This window comes from Protomyctophum bolini (genome assembly GCF_963924005.1).
Source record: "Protomyctophum bolini genome assembly, chromosome: 1".
Taxonomy (NCBI): domain Eukaryota; kingdom Metazoa; phylum Chordata; class Actinopteri; order Myctophiformes; family Myctophidae; genus Protomyctophum; species Protomyctophum bolini.
Window position 1 is genome coordinate 8,505,867 of NC_137862.1, and position 22,124 is coordinate 8,527,990.

A 22,124-nucleotide genomic window follows, 5' to 3' on the forward strand; every position below is an offset into this window, starting at 1 on the left:
TTCCAGCCATTCAGTTGCAAAGAATATTAATAATCTGGGGACCCCCCAAAATAATTTGGCGACCGCCAGGTTGAGAACCCTAGAGCATTGATGCTTATAAATGAACAAACGCCACACTTATGATCAAATATTCCATCCATACATAGTTTATTGATTTATGATCAAATATACCATCCATACATCGTTTATTGATTTATGATCAAATATACCATCCATACATCGTTTATTGAAACATATTTACTTTTAAAAAAAAGAGAAAAAAATCAAAATAAACAAACAAGCAGGTAATGATCATGTGACTGAAGCGAACAGACATACAAAATAAACATTTGGAATAAAAGGTCACTTTTTTTATTATAAAATCCCTACAAGCCCAACAGTAACATTTAGTTTTAGACCCTTCTCAAGCACACCTTATTAGAGTTGCTCTGATGCGTTCCATATGCGACCCATTGTCACACACTTATCGTCCGTTTAAAAATAATTAGCGGTTTGAGCATTAATTCAACCCCCACCCCTAGCATCGATGTGCCCCCCCCCCCCCCCCCCCCCCACACACACACACACACAAACAACGACACTGGGTTGACAGAGAACACAGAGAATACAAATGTCTATCCTCATAAAATATAATAAATCATCTTTTCACACCGGTACGCATCATGGCACCCAGGGGTTTATCAATGTTACACCTCGTCTACACTGCCAGCGATGCGAGCGAGCGAGCGCACGACGACATTTCTAATAGTTCTAATACACGTTTTTCAACAAGACCGTCCTGACGTACTGAGAGCAACGTCCGTCCCCCCCCCAAAAAAAACACTTTTATTGGTTGAGATCTACACGCTACTGTTTATCTGTTAATTGATTGGTTCAGGCTACATCGCAACAGCGCGCCAACGCTCCATATCAGCACAGTTTTCTTTTGTTTGTATTTTTGCGATATGGCCGTCGGAACGCTCGCTCCCTCGCGTGTGCAGATGAGGTGTTTATGCATCATGGCGTCCAGGACTTTATCACGAGTGATGAGGAGTAATAAACATACTCGATGAGCCGTAGTGTATTCCTTTAGTGTTTTATGTTGCTCACCACCAGATAGCAGCAGTTTGTTTAGTTTAGTTCAGTTCAGCCCCAGCCGACACCCTAGGTTAGTGTGTGTTCAGGAAAAACAATAACAATAATAATAATTTCATGTTGTCTTTGTGTGAAATATAAACGTTCAAAAAAAGCTGTTCTAACAAAAGCTACAAATCAAGGAGGAGGGCGATTCAAACAGTGAGGACACGAGGAGAGAGACTAAAGCTGATTGGTCCATTAGGTCAGCCTGTTGTGTCCTCGATGCTGATTGGTCCATTAGGTCAGCCTTTTGTGTTCTCGATGCTGCTGAAGACTTACACCGTACGATGTTGATTTTAACAGCAATTTTCATTTAGTCATATTTTACATATGTCTAGTTTTAGTCAACGTAATATTATCATACGATTTCTACAGTCGAATCTACAGTTGGTTTTGTCGACAAAAATGCATTTTGGCGGTGCCTTGAGGGCGTCATAATGGCTGACTTTACACTTGGTTGCATGCTGTAAATAGCCGATCTACAATCTACAAGCTTGTAGATCTGCTATTTTCAGAGCACAACCAAACATAAAATGACTTGTCTTTTAGTTCGCCTCTCCACTATAGTCCCTCCCTAACATTTTAGTCTAGCTTTTATTTGCTGACGAAACTGTCAATATATTTCGTCTTAGTTTTAGTCGTCATAGCTTGGTTTTAATTTAGTTTGTCGGTGGGGGGAAAATAGGCAGTCGAGCAACAATTTCCCTCATAGTTTTTAGTCGACAAAAATGAACCCTGGAAGACGCTTAATTACAGCTAGTGATGCTTTGCTTTATGTATTGAAGACGTGTATTTATATAAATAAAGAGGTTAACTGCTAAAATAAAACTGCATAAAGTGTCTGAATGTTTTTCAGGCTCCAAGGTGCCTTGGAATGAATTCACTTTAATATTAAGTCTGCTAACGTTAATTAGAGGGATATCGGAACCCACCCGATCTGCTTAGAGGGATATCGGAACCCACCCGATCTGCTTAGAGGGATATCGGAACCCACCCGATCTGCTTAGAGGGATATCGGAACCCACCCAATCTGCTTAGAGGGATATCGAAACCCACCCAATCTGCACGCGTTTTTTTACATTCTCGTACGAGAAGAGCTCGTGGCCGAAGCTCGAAGTCACGCTCCGTCGCACCGCAAACAAAAGCTGACCTTGTACGACGTGTGTGGGTCCGCCATGTTCGCCGGCCGGCCGAAAGGCCGTCCGGCGTGCAACGAAGAATGAACTGGTGTTAGTGTTTGACCACTAGCGAGCACACACACACACACACACACACACACACACACACACACACACACACACAATACAGAGATTAATATTCCAATGTGGATATTTCACCCCAACCAATGGTTGTTCTATAGTGTTATTTTTGTGTTGCACTTTAAAAGACGAAGGTTGAGCTACTAAGAATTTAAACAAACGTAATCCAAAAGCCTTCCGTAGAAGACTTTAGAAGAGTTTTAACTCTTCGTTCTCTCCACCTCAGGTCTTTACGTCTTTGGCCACTCGACGCTTTCCTCTTTCTCTGCAGTGTGTGAGGTCCTAATACTCAAGTTAAGTTATATCTTAACCGTGGTACATATTGGCGTTATTTACTGGAATTAATTAGTTTGCTTGAGTATTAAAGGAGATACATGGCTGTTTTTGTGGCTTTCCTGAACGTCTCACGTTAATATTTAACCCTACGAAGCCTTGAATTCATGGAAATGTTTAGGCAGTGAAAGTGTTTTAACTCTGAGGGTACAAATGGGCCTCAAACGATCCAAATGGAACCCAAATGATCCAATAACGTCCCCAGGAAGAAAGGAAAGCAGAAAGAGGGAAATGAGTGAGAAATCTCCAGAGGTTTGTCTGAGCACAGTGTCATCGAGGCGAAGTTAACAGAGAGAGAGAGAGAGAGAGGTGTGTGTAAAGGAGATGGCTGAGCAACACCTCCTCCTGGGGGGGGGGGGCTCACTGTCGAACCTCCACGTAATTGGCCGGGAACAGGCCGTAGGAGCCGCGGCACATCCCCCGCCACCAGCCCTCGTCAATCATCTCGATGTTGGTGATGATGTCATCGGGGTCGAACGAGATCTCGTCGTCGCCGGCTGTGAACGGAGGAAACGGAGCAGCGTTTAGTCGTTTTAGTCGTTTCGTCGACTAAAACTGTGATGAAAAATGTTGGTCGAAGGAAAACCAAATAAAAAACTACGCTATGACGACTAAAACTAAGACTAAGTACATGTACGACTTTGTCGATAAATAAAAAGTAGCCTGGAAAAGTCGTTTTATGTTTGGTTGCGCTCTGAAAAGTCTTACAAGCTCACAACGCGCCGCAGCGCGACACGTTGTGAGCTTGTAGATCGGCAAGTGTAAAATCAGCCACTACCACTAGAGACACTGACCTGCTTGGTAGTCAGAGATGTGTAAATGATATGTAAATGAGGACACTGACCTGCTTGGTAGTCAGATATATGTAAATGAGGACACTGACCTGCTTGTTAGTCCTAGAGATATGTAAATGAGGACACTGACCTGCTTGTTAGTCATAGAGATATGTAAATGCTATGTAAATGAGGACACTGACCTGCTTGTTAGTCATAGAGATATGTAAATGCTATGTAAATGAGGACACTGACTAGCTTGGTAGTCATAGATACGTAATTGATATGTAAATGAGGACACTGACCTGCTTGTTAGTCATAGATATATGTAAATGAGGACACTGACCTGCTTGGTAGTCATAGAGATATGTAAATGATATGTAAATGAGGACACTGACCTGCTTGGTAGTCATAGAGATATGTAAATGAGGACACTGACCTGCTTGGTAGTCATAGAGATATGTAAATAATATTTAAATGAGGACACTGACCTGCTTGGTAGTCATAGAGATATGTAAATGATATGTAAATGAGGACACTGACCTGCTTGGTAGTCGTAGAGAGCCACCGCTGTCACTCCAAGATCTTCCTCTCCATAATCATACTGCTGAGCATCTACACACACACACACACACACACACACACACACTTAACATTTCTTTTGTACAGGACGTCCACACACGTCTTATCAAATAAAACCGCTAGGTGTTAAGGACGTGTGCTGGGAACGTCTTAAGGTATCTTTTATCGATATGAAACTGGATCGCTAAAATAGTTTGGCCCCTCCCGACCCGTTTCGTCCACTCACAGTTAACTCACTTGCTGCTGGGCATTTCTTCCAGGCAGTGCTAGGTGGTGCTAAGGGATTAACATTGGACGAAGGAACCTTTTCGGGGCCCACAGCAAAATGTTCTCTTATAGCGAGAATCACACCGCATACATCAAAAGAAAGCCTAACTTGTCCACTTCAATTTAAAAAAATAAAATTGATTTTACCATCTTCCATTCTGGAGATAGACCTTTTTCTAACACCTGCTTTTGCCTGAACTCTGCTCGCTTGAGGAAGGTTGAAGTTGACAGACATTGACAGATATAAAAATGAACACAAATAATATCCTACTATACACCGAATGAAAGAATAAATTAATCACACCCCTGTGAAGTGAGCAGTGCAACAGTTGCACGGCTCACTTCACAGGGATTTTTATTATTATTACAGTATTAGTTTTTTTGTTATGAAAGCAGAGAGTCTTCTGTTTCATACGGTATATAGTATGTACATTTTCCGTTCTTTAGTACATGTGTCAAACTTTTATTTTTGTGAAATGACAAAGGAACATGGATACTGTTCATTCAAGTGCTGTGGATGATACAAAACATTTGAAAAGGGAAGGGTGGGCTGCTGTTTAATTCTAAAACTGTTCTGGATCTCATTATTTACATCACAAGTTATGAGCTTTCTATCTAGCACCTCTGCTGGAACACTCCCTCATCGCAGTTCCTGTTTACACTGAGCATGTGCAAACCTCCCGCAGGAGCCTAGGCCGCGCCTCCCTGCTCTATCCTCTTTATTTGTCCTAGCCCAGAACAAGGACGTTAATACGTCCTCCCCAGAACCAGGATGTTAAGACATTCACCTGCTGCTGCTGCTGCTGCTGGTTGGACGGTCTCATCTGGGTTCTGGTAGAGCTCCTCCTCCTCCGGGGCCACAGGCTCCTCCTTGACCCCGTTCTCCTCCACGGCTGCGTACACTGGAGTGTCCTGACACCACCACCGGGGGGAGACATTTCACCACAGATCAATTAAAACACTGTAGCGTTTACCTAAAATGGTAAATGCACTTTTTAACCAATGTACATAGACACATTCACACACCTTTACATAGATTGTGCATTACATTCACCCATTCACAGTTCACACACCTTTACATAGATTGGGATTACATTCACACATTAAAATGCACCTGGGACATTTCACCCCTCAACTACGTCTGTCAGACATGGCAACCCAGGAGGGGGAGGGGTAGAAAACCAATAGGCAGAGATGGCCTAAATTCATATTTAGAAAATTATGAAAGATGGAAAAAAGAAAAGAAAAACTGAAATGATTACAGAGCGCCGACTCTCACCTGCTGTGCGGCGGCGGGCGGCGTAGCTTCGGCGGGCTGTTTGACGGTCGGGGGGGTGGGGCTGGGGGCGGGGCTTGGGCTGGCGGCAGGGGGCGGAGCCGGTGCGGGGGCGGGGGAGGGGGTGGAGCGTCGCGCCTCCTCCTGCTCCGCCCTCTCCTTGGCCTGGCGACGCCCACGCTCCTCCTCCGCCCGCTTCCTGTCCTCCTCCCCCTTCTGCTGCGCCATGTTCTCGAAGCGCGCCTTGATGCTGCCCGTGCTGCTGCCCTCTGGTGGAGAGGAGGGGGAAATTACATGAGCTTTAGCCTTTTTGCACACGCCTGTGAGGTCGTCGAGGCCGTCGAGCTAGACTGAAACATTTCAGATGACTAAAATAATGAGCAGAAATGAGGAGGGACATGCGGAGACACTCACCAGCTTCAACAGCCTTGGTCTTCTGGTAGGCAGAACTAGGTTTATCCACCTGTTCAAAGTTCCCTGCGCTCTGAAATATAAAATATACTCATTAAATTAAGGTCCCTTCACTCTGAAATATAAAATATACTCATTAAATGAAGGTCCCTTCACTCTGAAATATAAAATATACTCATTAAATTAAGGTCCCTGCGCTCTGAAATATAAAATATACTCATTAAATGAAGGTCCCTTCACTCTGAAATATAAAATATACTCATTCAATTAAGGTCCCTTCACTCTGAAATATAAAATATACTGATTAAATTAAGGTCCCTTCGCTCTGAAATATAAAATATATATTCATTAAAGTCCCTTCGCTCTGAAATATAAAATATACTCATTAAATTAAGGTCCCTTCACTCTGAAATATAAAATATACACTTGACTCATTAACCTGTTCAGAATGGGTTAAGGATCATGTTATACTTTAGCTTTTGAAAAAGAGCAAGCTCATAGCGCGGCACCGTAAGTTCTGCGCTACGAGCTTGTCGATCTGCTATTTTTTGAAAAATCGTGAAAATGTGCCGCAAATCTTTGAATATATGTTCTTTCAGAGCGTTCAGAACGCTTTTATCTCAAATCTTTGCTTCTCACCCCACCTTGTGGAGAGGGAAGGAAGTGAGACCCCCCCCCCCCCCCACACACACACACACACATCCTTACCTTATCCATTCTGTCTTTCTGCACTCCAAATTTCCCTCCAAATCCGTGGGAATAATCTGTAAAAGAGGAAGTGACATCACACAATATGATGGTTACATAATTCAGCAGGTCACCAGTTTCACCGTAACACTGCCATGCTGGAGTGAGCCCAGATTTGGGGTATTGGAATTTGGCTAAAGAGTGATGTCACTGATCACATGACCTCAAGTTCTCCACCTCCAGTTGTAGGCTATACAGAAGGGGGGGATTTTATTTGATCATTTCCACACAACAACCAAGTTATATTAATGACAGCAGTCCTTACCTGTTCCAACACCAAATTATGTACAGTGTGGGTAATGTGATTAATTAGATCATATATATATGAGTTGTAATCATGTGTGTTTACGGCCCGACTAAAGTGTCTCTGCTCTAAATCTACGGTACTCTCTGTGTTTTTGACCAAAACGCTGATGTTCTGTTACTCATGTCTGACTTCAGCGTGCATCTCGTTTGGAATATAAACGCTTCTAGAGAGACTTTAGATGTGACAGCGCGACGTAATAATGGAAGATTATGCCTACCGTTTTTTTTTTTTTGGGGGGGGGGGGTAATGGGAAGGCGGGGCTTTTCAAAGTAAAAGCTGCCTATGAAAAATTCCCCGGCAAAAGAAGTGTTAAGGGGGTCAACAGTTTTTTCTTGTGTGTGTGTGTGTGTGTGTGTATTCATATCTCCTCCATTTTTAGTTGGTCTACTTGTTAGGCTACTGGTGGCCTAATTAAAATTAACCCATTCTGACCTAAGATCAGATTCTAAAAATGTCTTCTACATCCTGACAGTTTTCTGAAAAAGCTATGTTTCTATGTTAGTCGTTCTTCGAAAATAGCAGACCTACAAGCTCGTAGGGTGCCACTCGGTGGCGCGCTATGAGCTTGTAGGTCTGCTATTTTTCAATAGCTAAAGCATAACATAATGCTAACACCAAAATGGTTCCCGCCCAAAATGGGTTAAGTAATTAAAATCAACATCAGAGGGCTGAGCCAATGGCTGTAGACCACGTACAACATCAGTAGCATTAGCATGTAGCGGCCACATGCGTGGCGGGTTAAACTAAAACCCTGGGCCAGGCTAAGGGTCATGTGACACGGTACCTTTCTGTGATTCGTGCAGCTGTAGTTTCTCCTGGTGGTCCCATCCCAGCGCCGACTTGTCCTGCCTGTCCGTCTGCACGCCGAACTTACCCCCGAAGCCCTGTGTGTAGTCTGACACACACACACACACACACACACACACACACACACACACACACACACACACACACACACACACACACACACACACACACACACACACACACACACACCATTTAAAGTCTAATTATCATAAAGCCTGTCTGTCTCTCTTCTACCTGGTCTAATTATCATGAAGCCTGTCTGTCTCTCTTCTACCTGGTCTAATTATCATGAAGCCTGTCTGTCTCTCTACCTGATGATGAAGCCTGTCTGTCTCTCCTACCTGAGCTTTAGTCATGTTCCATCATATTCAAGTGCTTTTGGAGAGAAATGATAGTCACTTTCAGTAGTAGAGCACTGTAGAGAGGAGCTGTGTGTGTCTGTGACTGTAGAGGGGAGCTGTGTGTGTCTGTGACTGTAGAGAGGAGCTGTGTGTGTATGTGACTGTAGAGGGGAGCTGTGTGTGTCTGTGACTGTAGAGAGGAGCTGTGTGTGTCTGTGACTGTAGAGGGGAGCTGTGTGTGTGTCTGTGACTGTAGAGAGGAGCTGTGTGTGTCTGTGACTGTAGAGGGGAGCTGTGTGTGTCTGTGACTGTAGAGGGGAGCTGTGTGTGTCTGTGACTGTAGAGGGGAGCTGTGTGTGTCTGTGTCTGTAGAGGGGAGCTGTGTGTGTCTGTGACTGTAGAGGGGAGCTGTGTGTGTCTGTGACTGTAGAGGGGAGCTGTGTGTGTCTGTGACTGTAGAGGGGAGCTGTGTGTGTCTGTGTCTGTAGAGGGGAGCTGTGTGTGTCTGTGACTGTAGAGGGGAGCTGTGTGTCTGTGACTGTGCCCAGGTGATGATTGTCGTTGATGCTCATTTGCAATGTATTTAAATAAAAAATCTCAGGGGGGAAATTAAAAAAAACTGTAATGTTTCTTTAAAATATATTTGTATATGGTGAAAAATGGTATTGTGAACCTCATATCGTGATACGAATGGTATCGTGAGTTGAGTGAATCGTTACATGCCTACTGTGTAGTTTTGCACAGCTAATCCATACGATATCACAATGTAGATTCAGATCAGATTCTAGATATGTGATCACATTTCTAACTTCTTAATCGCTCTGTCTTTACTGATAAACAAGCCCAAAGTAACAGCTTGAACAGATCTACAAGCTCACAATATTAAATATAAAAGGTATTTAAGTTCAATCTGACTTGCCTAAGCCTGCAGTGTAGACACCCTGTTACATGGTATAGTATCTACAGCTAAACCCACCAATCAGAGAACACATAGTATCTATACCGACAGCTAAACCCACCAATCAGAGAAGAAAGCATTTCTGGTGTGATGGACAAGAAGCTACAGGCATAGCATCTCAACTATGTGCAGTGTGTGTGTGTGTGTGTGTGTGTGTGTGTGTGTGTGTACCAACCTTTCTGACTTTCGTGCTTGTCCGTCTTGCCCTGGTACTCGAAGCCCATCGCACTCTTGTCCACCTTGTCAGTCTCCACGCCAAACTTTCCCCCGAAGCCCTTGGAATAATCTGACGACGTCAACCAATAAACAGACATATTATGGTTAATGGAGGAAGAGATGGCGTAACACCATGGCTATGTTTGTCTTTCTCTGTGGTTTTCAACCAGTGGTCCTTGAGGGGGTTCCAGGTGGTCCCCAGCTAAATGGGGGGGCGGCGGCGGTGGCTCAGGGGTAGAGTGCCTGGATGGGAACCGCGAGGTTGCCAGTTCGAACCCGGGCTCCCCCAGAGTTGAGCAAGACACTGAACCCCTAATTGCTCCCGATGTGCTAGTTGGTGCCTTGCATGGTTTCCGCTGCCATCGGTGTGTGAATGGGTGAATGTAATGCAATCTATGTAAAGCGCCTTGGATAAAGGCGCTATATAAATGCACCATTTACCATTTAAATGATGGAGAGTTGGTAACCAAATGGACCCTTAGGGGGTCCTTGAGGGGGTTCCAGGTGGTCCCCAGCTAAACGATGGAGAGTTGGTAACCAAATGGACCCTTAGGGGGTCCTTGAGGGGGTTCCAGGTGGTCCCCAGCAAATGGACCCTTATTAGATACTTTAACTCTTGAGTGTAAATTGAAACCAAACTGACCCAAAAAGGGGATGAGAGACAGAGAGAGAGAGAGTACTGTACTGTACTGTACTGTACTCTGTACTGCATTGCTTGTTGTTCATTATTGTTGGGATGTTTGTTGAACTTGTTGTCTCTGTGTGCGCAGAGAGTTGTCTCTGTGTGCGCAATGTTGACTTTTGTTTTGTTGTATGCTTTGGCAATGTAGAACATATTTATCATGTGTCATGTCCCTGAACGGGTACTATTATTGATTCTAACTAAGCGTAAGGTTATTTTGCAGCTCGGTGTGAAAGCAGCCAAACAGCCACAGAGACTGAAACAAATGCTGAGTCGTCAACCTAATGAGTCCAGACCTGCATGGGGAAAATTCCTTAAGGGGTGTGTGAGTGTGTGTGTGTGATAGAGTGTGAGTGTGAGTGTGTGTGTGTGTGTGTGTGTGTGTGTGTGTGCGAGCGTGACTGTGTGTGCGTGTGTGTGTGTGTGTGTGTGCGCGTGCACTAACCCTTCTGCGAGTCGTGTTTCTCTGTCTTGCCCTGGTACTGTGTGTGTGTGTGCGTGCGCGCGCGTGTGTGCGCGTGCACTAACCTTTCTGTGAGTCGTGTTTCTGTTTTTCCCTGGTACTGTGTGTGTGTGTGTGTGTGTGTGTGTGTGTGTGCTTGTGTGCGTGCACTAACCCTTCTGCGAGTCGTGTTTCTCGGTCTTGCCCTGGTAGTCGAAGCCCATGGCGCTCTGGTCCACGCGGTCTGCCTGGACGCCGTAGCGCCCCCCGAACCCGGCGGAGTGGTCTGAATGAAATAACACATTATTATTACAACGGCTTGGTTCAATGCTCGATTCCGATTGGTCAATGGCTGAATTCAGCGGGTGTGTTATGTCTTGATAATGACCGCTCCGCTACAAGCTCGTAGCGCGCCACCGAGTGGCGCGCTACGAGCTTGTAGGTCTGCTATTTTTTCAAAAAATCGAAGAGCGACTGACATAGAAGACATTTTTAGAATCTGATCTCAGGTCAGAATGAAAACTGTCAGTGTGTAGAAGACATTTTTAGAATCTGATCTCAGTTCAGAATGGGTTAATCAAAGCCTGCCTCAGGGCACTCGGTTCGTATCAATCCGCACTTCAGCATCAGGGTGATTAATCACCCTGTCGGTGAATTATCGCACAACAATGACCACCTAGCCAGACATTATGCTTACTTAACACACCATATACCGCCCCGTAGTGGAATATTCTACAATACACATTAACCCATTTAGGCCTGACGTCGAAATGAGAAAATAGTTCGCTCTGAAAGAATATATATTCAAAGATTTGTGCCACACAGACCTACAAGCTCGTAGCGCGCCACTCGGTGGCGCGCTATGAGCTTGTAGATCTGCTATTTTTCAATAGCTAAAGTATAGCATAATGCTTAGTTAAAAGACCAAAAGGGGCTCCTGTCAAGAAAGACGTAGGGAAATGAAAAAATAGTTTTAAATAGTTTTTCACACTTTGAGCACCTAACAATCTATGCCAAAACAATGGGGCATTTTCCATCTTAGTGTATTTTGTAGCTTATCAAAAGTCCATAAAAATCCAATTTTAATTACTCCCTTTGAACGAAAACGTGCTGCAGGAATAAAAATGTATCTTGATTTCATTCATCCGTCCATCCAAACGCAGCTGGTTTTGATTACAGAACTACTCCCGTTCTTAATCCCATTCAAGATGACATCCAGACGGCGTATTACTCACTTTAAAACTGAATCATTAAGCTACAATATTATGTATCTGAAAACATTATTAAGGTTAAAAATAATCCTCTCTGTGACATGTAAACAACGCAACGTTCTGATTGGTTCAAAAACACACAGCTTGCCATTTCAGAGTGAAACTTCAACATAAACCTTGCACAGGGTCATTAACACTGATAACTAACTAATATGATAACTGATATGATAACTAATATCATAACTAATATTATAACTAATATTATAACTAATATCATAACTAACTGGTCATATGTTGTTGGAAGGAAGAATCCATAATACATGTGACATCACCTGTCTGTGAGGCGTGCTTCTCCGTCTTCCCGGCGTACTCGAACCCCATGGCAGACTGGAAGGACAGGAGAGACACTATGACATCACTATGACATCGCTATGACATCGCTATCTTCAACAATAGTCAACTGAACAATTAAGAGTCATGTTCAACATGAGTCAACTGCGCGTTTACAAAGTTAAGCAACACAATACATTCTGTCCAGTATTGTCTCCACCAGACCGAGGGCATGGGGAGGGTATGTTTTGCACTCCGTCCGTCCGTCCGTTTGTGAACAGATCATCTCCGGCACCGTTGGCTTGATCGCAGCCAGACTCTGCACCTACACTCCCTGGGTGGCAGAGCAGAACCTCTGGCCCAATCTTTCCACATGGGCCTGTAATAGGGCCTGTTATAGGGCCTGTAATAGAGCACCGAAGTCCTGACGTAACTCGCTCATCCCGACGATTCCCCTGGTTCGCGGAAGTAATTTCTCTATGGAGAATAACATGGGGTGATCTTAATATCGTCTACTATAAGCGTTGTGGTCCAAAAATAAACAAGCTGTCTCGGCGTTATTGTTAGGGAGGTGTCTCTGTATCGTTTGCAACAGTCAGTCACTCATATATGATACAGTCTGCTTCTAGCGAAAATCTAACTAATTCAGCAGCAGTAACATTAGCGTTTTCTCTCAGTCAGTTGATTCTTCATATCCATATGAGTGAAGCGGCCGGGGTGACATCAAACACAGTTGTTATATGAGGAGATCTAAAATCGCCTCAATGGGGATTTCAATGCAACTAAACAAATACATGAACCTGGGGACTGACGCCCTCAATTGAAAGTGACGTCAGACTTCGGTGCTCTATAGCAGTGGTTCCCAAAGTGGGGTCCGGGGACCCCCAGGGGTACCTGAGGGAGTTCCAGGGGGGACCCATCTATTTTGTTCATGTTCATAAAGTGCTAAAGTGTTTAAAGCAGTGGTTCCCAAACTTTTTCATGTCAAGGACCCCCAAATTGACACTACTTAGCCTGTGGACCCCCATTTGAAAAGATATGCCAGGGACCCCCATAAGAGAAGACGTACACATTTAGACGTCTACATTTAGACGTCTACATTTAGACGTCTGTATACACTTAGACGTCTACATTTAGACGTCTACATTTAGACGTCTACATTTAAACGTATACATTTAGACAGTGTCCCCGAGTGCCTCCCCAGTGAATCAAATTAATTAATTAATCAAAATTGCGGCCTGTGCCCAGCACCATGCCAAAGCTTTTTCCTGCAGGAAACACTGCAAGTTGTGGTTGTAAATATATTGTTATCCGTGTTGCGAGGATGAGGGGGTACCTGGAAAAATATCTACCCCAAAAGGGGTACCTGGTCCAAAAAAGTTTGGGAACACCTGCTCTATAGGGCCTGTTATAGCGCCACCATGGGCCTGTAATAGGGCATGTTATAGGGCCTGTTATAGCGCCACCATGGGCCTGTAATAGGGCATGTTATAGGGCCTGTTATAGCGCCACCATGGGCCTGTAATAGGGAATGTTATAGGGCCTGTTATAGCGCCACCATGGGCCTGTAATAGGCCATGTTATAGGGCCTGTTATAGGGCCTGTAATAGGGCCTGTTATAGCGCCAGCATGGGCCTGTAATAGGCAGGGATGGCTCGTATGTATGGGCAAGGGGGGCTGAGCCCCCCCTATCTTATGGAGTAAAGATGAGAAATTATTATTAAAATGTTTTAGAATAGATACTTTTATATTCTGGTATAATCTAAAGCAGCAACAGCATCAAATAGATACAAGAAAAACACAAAATAGGTCAAAATGGGCTGATTTTTTACAGCCCAAAATGCTTCCATTGGCTTTCATTGCGTTGAATGATTGACAGCTGCCAAGACACGCCTGCTTGGTTTACTTGCCATTGGGGCTAAAATCTCTCAGCCCCCGAGCCAATAGAGGGCTGTGCTCAGCCCTAATGCCCGCCTCAGACCGTGAGGTCATTGGCTATTGACCAATCACAGCACCTGCTCGTGTGTGGTTGTTGTTGTATGATGTGAAACTGAAAGAATGGCGGGTGGAAATATTTTAAATGAAATAAGTTTATTATTTACTTTATAATCTGTTTTGTCCCGTGTCCGTGGAGGGGAAAATTAAGTTAAGAGACTGGGAGCATATCGTCCATTTTGGATCATATAACAAAAGGAAAGGATACGAAGAATACGTTTTGTGAGTTTGAAATTCTTGCTTGGGGCAGACAGCTGACCGGTGACCGCACACCGAACCCACAGAAAGGTAGAGTGGTCTGCTTCATTCATCTCACAAAGTTAAGAAACATAATCGCTGGTTTAATCACATTGAAAGTGGCTCGAGCACTCATTGAGTTGGGGAGAGAGAGAGAGAGAGAGAGAGAGGCTGTGTTAAGCCCATCGCACACCGTCTGCGGCGCAGCGCGTTGCTGCGCGGCGCCGCGCGGCGCACGCAGCCGGTGTGTGGTGGGCTTGAGTGTTGTTTCGGAGCCGTGTGCGTGCACACGAGCGTGCATGTGTGTGCCTTGCAAGTTGCTTGTTTCGAAACGTCACCGACGCGCGCAACGCGTGCGTGTGCGTGCGTGCATGTGTACTGTTATTATTAATGACAGTAGGCTGAGCAGCTATCTGTACACAAATACAAACAATGTTCAGTGGAGTGTTTGTTGTGGGCATGATGCACTTCTGTTGTTGTGGAGCATTTGCTGTAACAAAGTATAGGCCTGTAGTAGTGTCATTGCTGTACTTTGATATCTGGAATATGATGCTATTGCTGCAGGTTGAACTAGTTGGGTAGCATAGTGTAATAGATTTTCTGAGTAGCACTGCATGGGTACTGGGTTGTTGTGGAATGTGATGCTGATGCTGTTGTTGCTGTAGAGACCAGTATTCTGTGAACATGCTGTAGTATAGGGTGAACAATGGATAGCATGTTTTTGTATTGACTTGTACTGTAATTCTGCAAACTGTTAATAAATCAATCAATCAATCAGCATATACTATCGTATATTGGCCCCGTAGCATAAGATTTCTTAGGCAGCCCCTCCAACCAACATCACCTAGAGCCGCCACTGGTAATAGGCCATGTTATAGGGCCTGTTATAGGGCCTGTAATAGGGCCTGTTATAGCGCCACCATGGGCCTGTAATAGGGCCTGTTATAGCGCCACCAGGAGGCATACAAACCAGCTGTGCCGAGTCTCGCTGCTCTCTCAGAGCAGAGCCGGCTGGGTTGCTAGGCTGGCGATTTTCATGGGATATTTTCCCACGTAGTGGCTACGTCTGTCTTTTTATTTTATTTTTTATCATCAAATATCTTAGTTAGAATGAAATTGAGCCAACATGTTTTAAGGGTAACTGTTGTATAATCGCAATATTACACTCAATGGTGTGCTTTACAGTCATTAAAACTCAACCACCGCTAAATGGCAGTAGCAATAGTTCAGCACAGCGCCACCATAGATCTGTTCTATTTTCTTTAGAACGAGAGTTGTAAGATTTGTCTTAAATCATGATTATAATGTTATCAATTTAAGCCCATTTAAGAAAAAGTTTAAAAACGTCTTTGGCCTTAGGGTTAACCCTACCCCTGAAAAAGAGGTCAAATCAGTAACTTGGCCTAGAATGAGTTGGCACTTCTGTCGCGCTGCTTTACGGAACTGGCCTATCGTCTCCTTTCCTGCAGAAACGTAAGGTGTTCCGTTAACCGTTATTGACGGTAAAGCACAGCCTCGAGTGGAAGGTTTGTTTAAACGTACCTGATCCACGCGGTCGTGATCCACGCCAAACTTTCCTCCGAAGCCTTTCGAGGTGTCGGTCTGGGAGCAATGTTTAGATAGCTTCATCTGGTAGTCATGGCCCACTGCGCACTGTGAGACACACACACACACACACACACACACACACACACACACACACACACACACACACCTTTAGTAAGGAAGTAGACAACGAGACAGAAATAGCTAGCCCTCCGAAGTGTTTGCGTGCGCCTTAAGGGACCACTTTTCAACCTATCTTCATATAATAGGTCCTCACTAATAATCATGATAAAATGGCACGATTTTTCTCTACTCAGTGGGCAGTTTAGAAACCGTCTTCCAGTGACATCATCATTAGGCAGATTATTTTTTAAACAAGATTTTCTTTTAAACATGTTTAGATTTTCATTATCGTGAAAACGATGGCTTCCATTTTTTGGCTTCCAACTTTTCAGGACTAGAAAGCCTGCAGTTTTTATTAGCTTGTATCCCCCCCATCGATGATCATGTCACTGGAAGACGGTTTCTGAACTGCCCACAGCCCTCCTATGAGACACAGACTGAGTAGAAAAAAATTGCGCCATTTGTTCAAGATTATTAGTGAGGACCTATTATATGAAGATAGGTTGAAAAGTGGTCTTTTAATATGAATTAAAAGCACCAGAAGAACTTCGGAGTGCGGGCTATTTCTGTCTTTCTTACCGTGCACGCGGTAAACTTGACCTCATGACAGCCAATCAGCGTTGATGTTGTTCGGAGGCGCCCCGGTGGTTTTATTCATAAAAAACCCTTTTCAGAGACATTAAGATGATTCGTTTTCTGCTCACAAGTGATGTACAACAAGCAGCCAGGAATGATGTTAAATATATTGAACCGAGCCGTCTTTGGTGTTTTCTAGCTCGGCTGCAGATGTTTCGAGGTACAAATGGATCGAGTGGGTCCATTTGGTTACACTTCCAAAGTTAAATTACTGTGTAATTTAACTTTGCTTATATTAGCTTTTATATCTGTTATAACAAATAATATATTCCACCACTCGAGGGAGGGGAGAGTGAGCTTTATTTTTATTTTTTCCCCAAGGCTGACCCGAGAGACCAAAGTGTAGTGATTGAAGCGACTGGAAACAAATCTACTGCATCTTCAGATCTGATCTGAATCTGAACACACCTTAACCCATTTTGCGGGCGGGAACCCCTTTTGGTGTTAGCATTATGTTATGCTTTAGCTATTGAAAAATAGCAGATCTACAAGCTTATAGGTCTGCTATTTTTTTTAAATCGAAGAACGACTGACATAGAAACATAGCTTTTTCAGAAAACTGTCAGGATGTAGAAGACATTTTTAGAATCTGATCTCAGGTCAGAATGGGTTAAGAGTCCTCGCTGTTCTTTTGTACCACAACTAGAAAGAGCCTGGGGTCCTCTGGGTTTGTACGGGTAGGTTCCACATCTCTGTGCTGCTCGGGGTCGGAACTCATATTTCTATAATAGCCGGGTCCGTTCGGCTCCGGTTCTGACATCTCGACGATAAGAGCGCCCCCCCTCCTCACAGGTGTGATTTTTGCGGGTTGGTCAAATTGGACCCGTGAAGAACTTCTAATGCCGACGACTAGTTAATGTGTGAATGGTGAGGTCAGAAGGTCAGAGGTCACCTTGTCCATGCGGTCCTGCTGGACTCCGAAGCGTCCTCCGTAGCCGTCCGAGGCTTTGGGCTCTTTGTCCTGCTCCGCCTTCCTCAGAGACGTGTGCTCCGTGGACACTTTGTCCCGCAGCTGGTGGATGCTGAGGACACGGTGAGGACAGACAGTCAGTGGACACGGTGAGGACAGACAGTCAGTGGACACAGTGAGGACAGAGTCAGTGGACACGGTGAGGACAGTCAGTGGACACAGTGAGGACAGACAGAGTCAGTGGACACAGTGAGGACAGACAGAGTCAGTGGACACAGTGAGGACAGACAGAGTCAGTGGACACAGTGAGGACAGACAGAGTCAGTGGACACAGTGAGGACAGACAGAGTCAGAGGACACAGTGAGGACAGACAGAGTCAGTGGACACAGTGAGGACAGACAGAGTCAGAGGACACAGTGAGGACAGACAGAGTCAGTGGACACAGTGAGGACAGACAGAGTCAGTGGACACAGTGAGGACAGACAGTCAGTGGACACAGTGAGGACAGAGTCAGTGGACACGGTGAGGACAGTCAGTGGACACAGTGAGGACAGAGAGAGTCAGTGGACACAGTGAGGACAGACAGAGTCAGTGGACACAGTGAGGACAGACAGTCAGAGGACACAGTGAGGACAGACAGAGTCAGAGGACACAGTGAGGACAGACAGAGTCAGTGGACACAGTGAGGACAGACAGAGTCAGTGTTGAACAGTTGAACAGTAAAGTAGGTTTTTGTGAGTTCCTCACCTGAAGTGTTCCTGATGTCCGGAGCCCTCCACGGTCTTGGCCCCCCATCGCTGTTCCTGCTCCGTCACGTCGTTCTACAGGAACCAGAAGATACGTCAGAACATCCCTGTGTAGGCCTACTTCATATCCTGTGGTCAAATAGCCACATGGTATGAGGCGTTGAATACATATCTCCCTAGTTCCCTTGTGATTTTATGTTGGGCATCTTTGTTTTTGTCTGTTTTATTGTTTTTGTTTTGTCTTCTTTTCCATAATATAGGCCAAATCTAAGCCCGGCTTAGATTTATTAGATTTCTCACAATCAATGGCCAGAACCTTATAGTTTTTATTTTATGTCTGACATTATTCTCTGTTTAGTGTAATTTGATGTTCAAATAAGGGTAGGCGCAATAAGCCTCTGCTTCTGCCTTCACCTTTTCGGAACCACTAGTTATTAGAGGATTTTAATGTACTGTATGTACGTCTGTATGTACTCCTTTTTCCTTTTATGAACCGAAATAAAATCTATCGATCTATCTATCTATCTAACATCACAATGAAACGCTGCATAACCCTAACCTTACCTAACCCCAGCGATGTTCCTTCTCCGTCACGTAGTTCTGCAATTAATTCACCAGTCAAACCCTAACCCCAGAGCTAAATAGTAAATGGTGCATTTATATAGCGCCTTTATCCAAGGCGCTTTACATAGATTATGCATTACATTCACACACCAATGCCGAAGGAAACCATGCAAGGCACCAACCTGCACATCAGGAGCAATTAGGGGTTCATTCAGAGTCTTGCTCAAGGACACTTTGACACTAACTCTGGGGGAGCCCGGGTTTAAACTGGCAACCTTGATGGTTGCCATCCGGTCACTCTACCCCAGAGCTGTTAGATATGACCTTTAATTCATCTGTAAAACCAGATATGTTCATAATTTAGTAGTAAAACTAAATGTCTATTTTATGGTACTACAGGAACCAGGAAGAGAAACTAGATTCACAAAAGTCTCTTTTACAACACCAAGATAGTTCACACATTCCACGGAGAGAACGGCTCGAGGGGCGAGGGCTGTCCCCAGAGAACAGCCCGAGGGGGGGAGGAGGGCTGTCCCCAACTATAAGGATTTGTGTAGTCCAAATGTTGCCTGGTAGCGTTGGCTGTTCAATAACAGCAGATCTACAAGCTCACATAGTAGACATTGCATCATGTCATGCCATGCTGCGAGCTTGTACATCTGCTATCTATTTTAGATTTTTCCAGACACATTAACCAGTGGTCCTCCAGGGACCACCAGACACATTAACCAGAGGTCCTCCAGGCCCAGGGACCACCAGACACATTAACCAGAGGTCCTCCAGGGACCACCAGACACATTAACCAGAGGTCCTCCAGGCCCAGGGACCACCAGACACATTAACCAGTGGTCCTCCAGGGACTAACGGTCTGACTCTGCACTTGCTGCTTGTTAACCTGCACTCTGGTACACAGTAAGTGAGCACATACACTCTGAACTTTTCTATCCATTTCCTTTCTTTGTTTTTGTACTATCTGTTTTGTCTTCTGTCTGTGTTTTAGTTAGCACACTAATCAGACTGTATCTCTGAAACTGAACTAAGAGATCATTAGAACTAATTGCTATCAACTGAGCCATCAACAGCAGCTCATTTGAACTATTAGCTCCACCTACTTTTGTAGAAAATCTCTTTCAGGCCTATATATAGGCCCCACTTTCACAGACTCTCTGACTAACGGTCTGACTCTGCACTTGCTGCTTGTTAACCTGCACTCTGGTACACAGTAAGTGAGCACATACACTCTGAACTTTTCTATCCATTTCCTTTCTTGTTTTTTTGAAAAATCACACAGGCTGACTAAATATAGCCTAGCGTCCAATCCAAAGACCCGGACATCCAGACACATCGAAGGAGGCCGTCCTAGGGGTTCTGTATCAACTTACTTCCTACTATTATGTTATAATTATTAGTTGTACTTTATTATTATTATTATTATTATTATTATTATTATTATTATTATCCTTATACCTGTTTAGAATGTGCTTTCCCACCGTCCCTATACTGTCCTCCTCATGTCGCCCTAGACACTACCTCTCCAGTCACAGAGATCCCTCAAATCTCATCTATCCAGCTCGTTCACCCAGTCACCACATTGTGGTGGATGGAGGCCTATGGAACTGCCACGCAGCTACCAAAAAGAATATGCCTGAATTCATTTCAGGCCACGCCTCCCTCAAGTCTCTGCATTTCCTTGCTCTGACTGAAACCTGGATCACCCCAGATAACACTGCAACTCCCGCCGCCCTCTCTGTTTCACACAAGTTCACCCACACCCCTCGCCAAACAGGTACAGGGGGTGGTACAGGGCTACTAACATCCCCCAAATGGAATTTCCGTGTCTTAAATCTCTCTCACCTTTCTCTGTCCACATGTGAATTTCATGCTATCTCAATATCACAGCCAGCCCCCCTCATCCTCATTGTGCTCTACCGCCCTCCAGGAACTCTCGGGAACTTCCTGGAAGAACTAGACTCTCTGATGAGCTCGTTTCCGGAAGATGGCACCCCTCTGATTCTACTGGGTGACTTCAACCTTCCTACCGCAGAGAAGTATCTTCCTGTTACATCCCTTCTGGCCTCATTTGACCTCTCCCTATCTCCCTCCCCTCCCACTCACAAGGCTGGTAATGTTTTGGACCTTGTGTTCTCCAGAGCCTGCTCTCCCTCCACACTCTCTGTTACCCCCTTAATTAGGTCTGACCACCACTTCATAACCTTCTCCCTCTCTCTCTCCACCCTCCCGCCTAAACCTGTTAACCCTCCGAACGTCACCTCCCGACGCAATCTCAAGTCCCTAAACCCCTCCTCCCTCTCATCCTCTATTCTCTCCTCTCTACCCTCCCTGGAGTCCTTCCTCTCCCTCTCACCTGACACTGCAACCTCATCCTTCCTCTCCTCTATCTCATCTGCATTCGACCAACACTGCCCGCTCTCATCCAGGCCAGCTCGCTCATGTCCACCGGCTCCCTGGCTATCTGAAACTCTCAGATCTGAGCGAACACCTCTAAGGGCACAAGACAAAGCTACCAGATGACCTTTCCCACTTTCACTCACTCCTCTCTGCCTTCGCCCTCTCACTAACCACTGCCAAAACCTCTTTCTACCACACCAAAATCCAATCCTGTACTTCTAACCCCAGGAAGCTCTTCTCCACTTTCTCCTCCCTCCTTAAACCCCCTCCCCCCACTCAACCTGCATCCCTCACTGCTGAGGTTTTTGTCAACTACTTCGAGAAGAAGGTTGATGATATCAGCAGCTCCTTTCCTCCCCTCCCACATAAAGTGGCATCTGACTCAACCAACACTAACCCCAACATACCATGCATGTCCTCCTTCTCTCCTCTTTCCCCAGACGAGGTTCTACAACTAGTGACATCCTCTAGACCTACCACCTGTCCTCTTGACCCTGTCCCGTCTCCAATCTTCCAGACCATCGCACCTGATCTGCTCCCCTTCATCACCTCCATCATCAACACCTCAGTAACCTCAGGCTGCGTCCCCTCTGCCCTCAAGTCAGCCAGAGTAACACCACTCCTCAAGAAACCAACTCTTGACCCCTCAGATGTCAAGAACTACAGACCGGTATCACTCCTTTCATTTATTTCTAAAACCATTGAACGTGTTGTCTCCAACCAGCTCTCTCTCCATCTCTCACAGCACAACCTGCTGGATCCCAACCAGTCCGGATTTAAGAAGGCCCACTCCACAGAAACTGCCCTGCTGGCAGTCACAGAAGCACTACATGCTGCCCAAGCTGCTTCCCACTCTGCAGTACTGATCCTCCTAGACCTATCGGCAGCATTTGACACAGT

General features: G+C 45.0%; 1 protein-coding gene across 1 annotated transcript in view; it reads right to left on the reverse strand.

Moving 5' to 3' along the window:
* Positions 1–3,068: 3,068 nt before the first annotated feature.
* The window catches only part of cttn (cortactin), a gene marked incomplete at its 3' end in the record, with an annotated part of 23,411 nt that continues 4,355 nt past the window's right edge, over positions 3,069–22,124 (reverse strand). Inside the window, exons 3-15 of the mRNA XM_080772913.1 lie at positions 18,253–18,326; positions 17,487–17,616; positions 15,833–15,943; positions 12,061–12,115; positions 10,693–10,803; positions 9,353–9,463; positions 7,856–7,966; positions 6,726–6,781; positions 6,021–6,090; positions 5,610–5,875; positions 5,119–5,242; positions 4,025–4,096; positions 3,069–3,205 (exon numbers count right to left, since the gene is read on the reverse strand). Coding sequence (XP_080629039.1) covers positions 3,069–3,205; positions 4,025–4,096; positions 5,119–5,242; positions 5,610–5,875; positions 6,021–6,090; positions 6,726–6,781; positions 7,856–7,966; positions 9,353–9,463; positions 10,693–10,803; positions 12,061–12,115; positions 15,833–15,943; positions 17,487–17,616; positions 18,253–18,326 — 1,428 coding nt within the window. The remainder of the gene's footprint in view (positions 3,206–4,024; positions 4,097–5,118; positions 5,243–5,609; positions 5,876–6,020; positions 6,091–6,725; positions 6,782–7,855; positions 7,967–9,352; positions 9,464–10,692; positions 10,804–12,060; positions 12,116–15,832; positions 15,944–17,486; positions 17,617–18,252; positions 18,327–22,124) is intronic.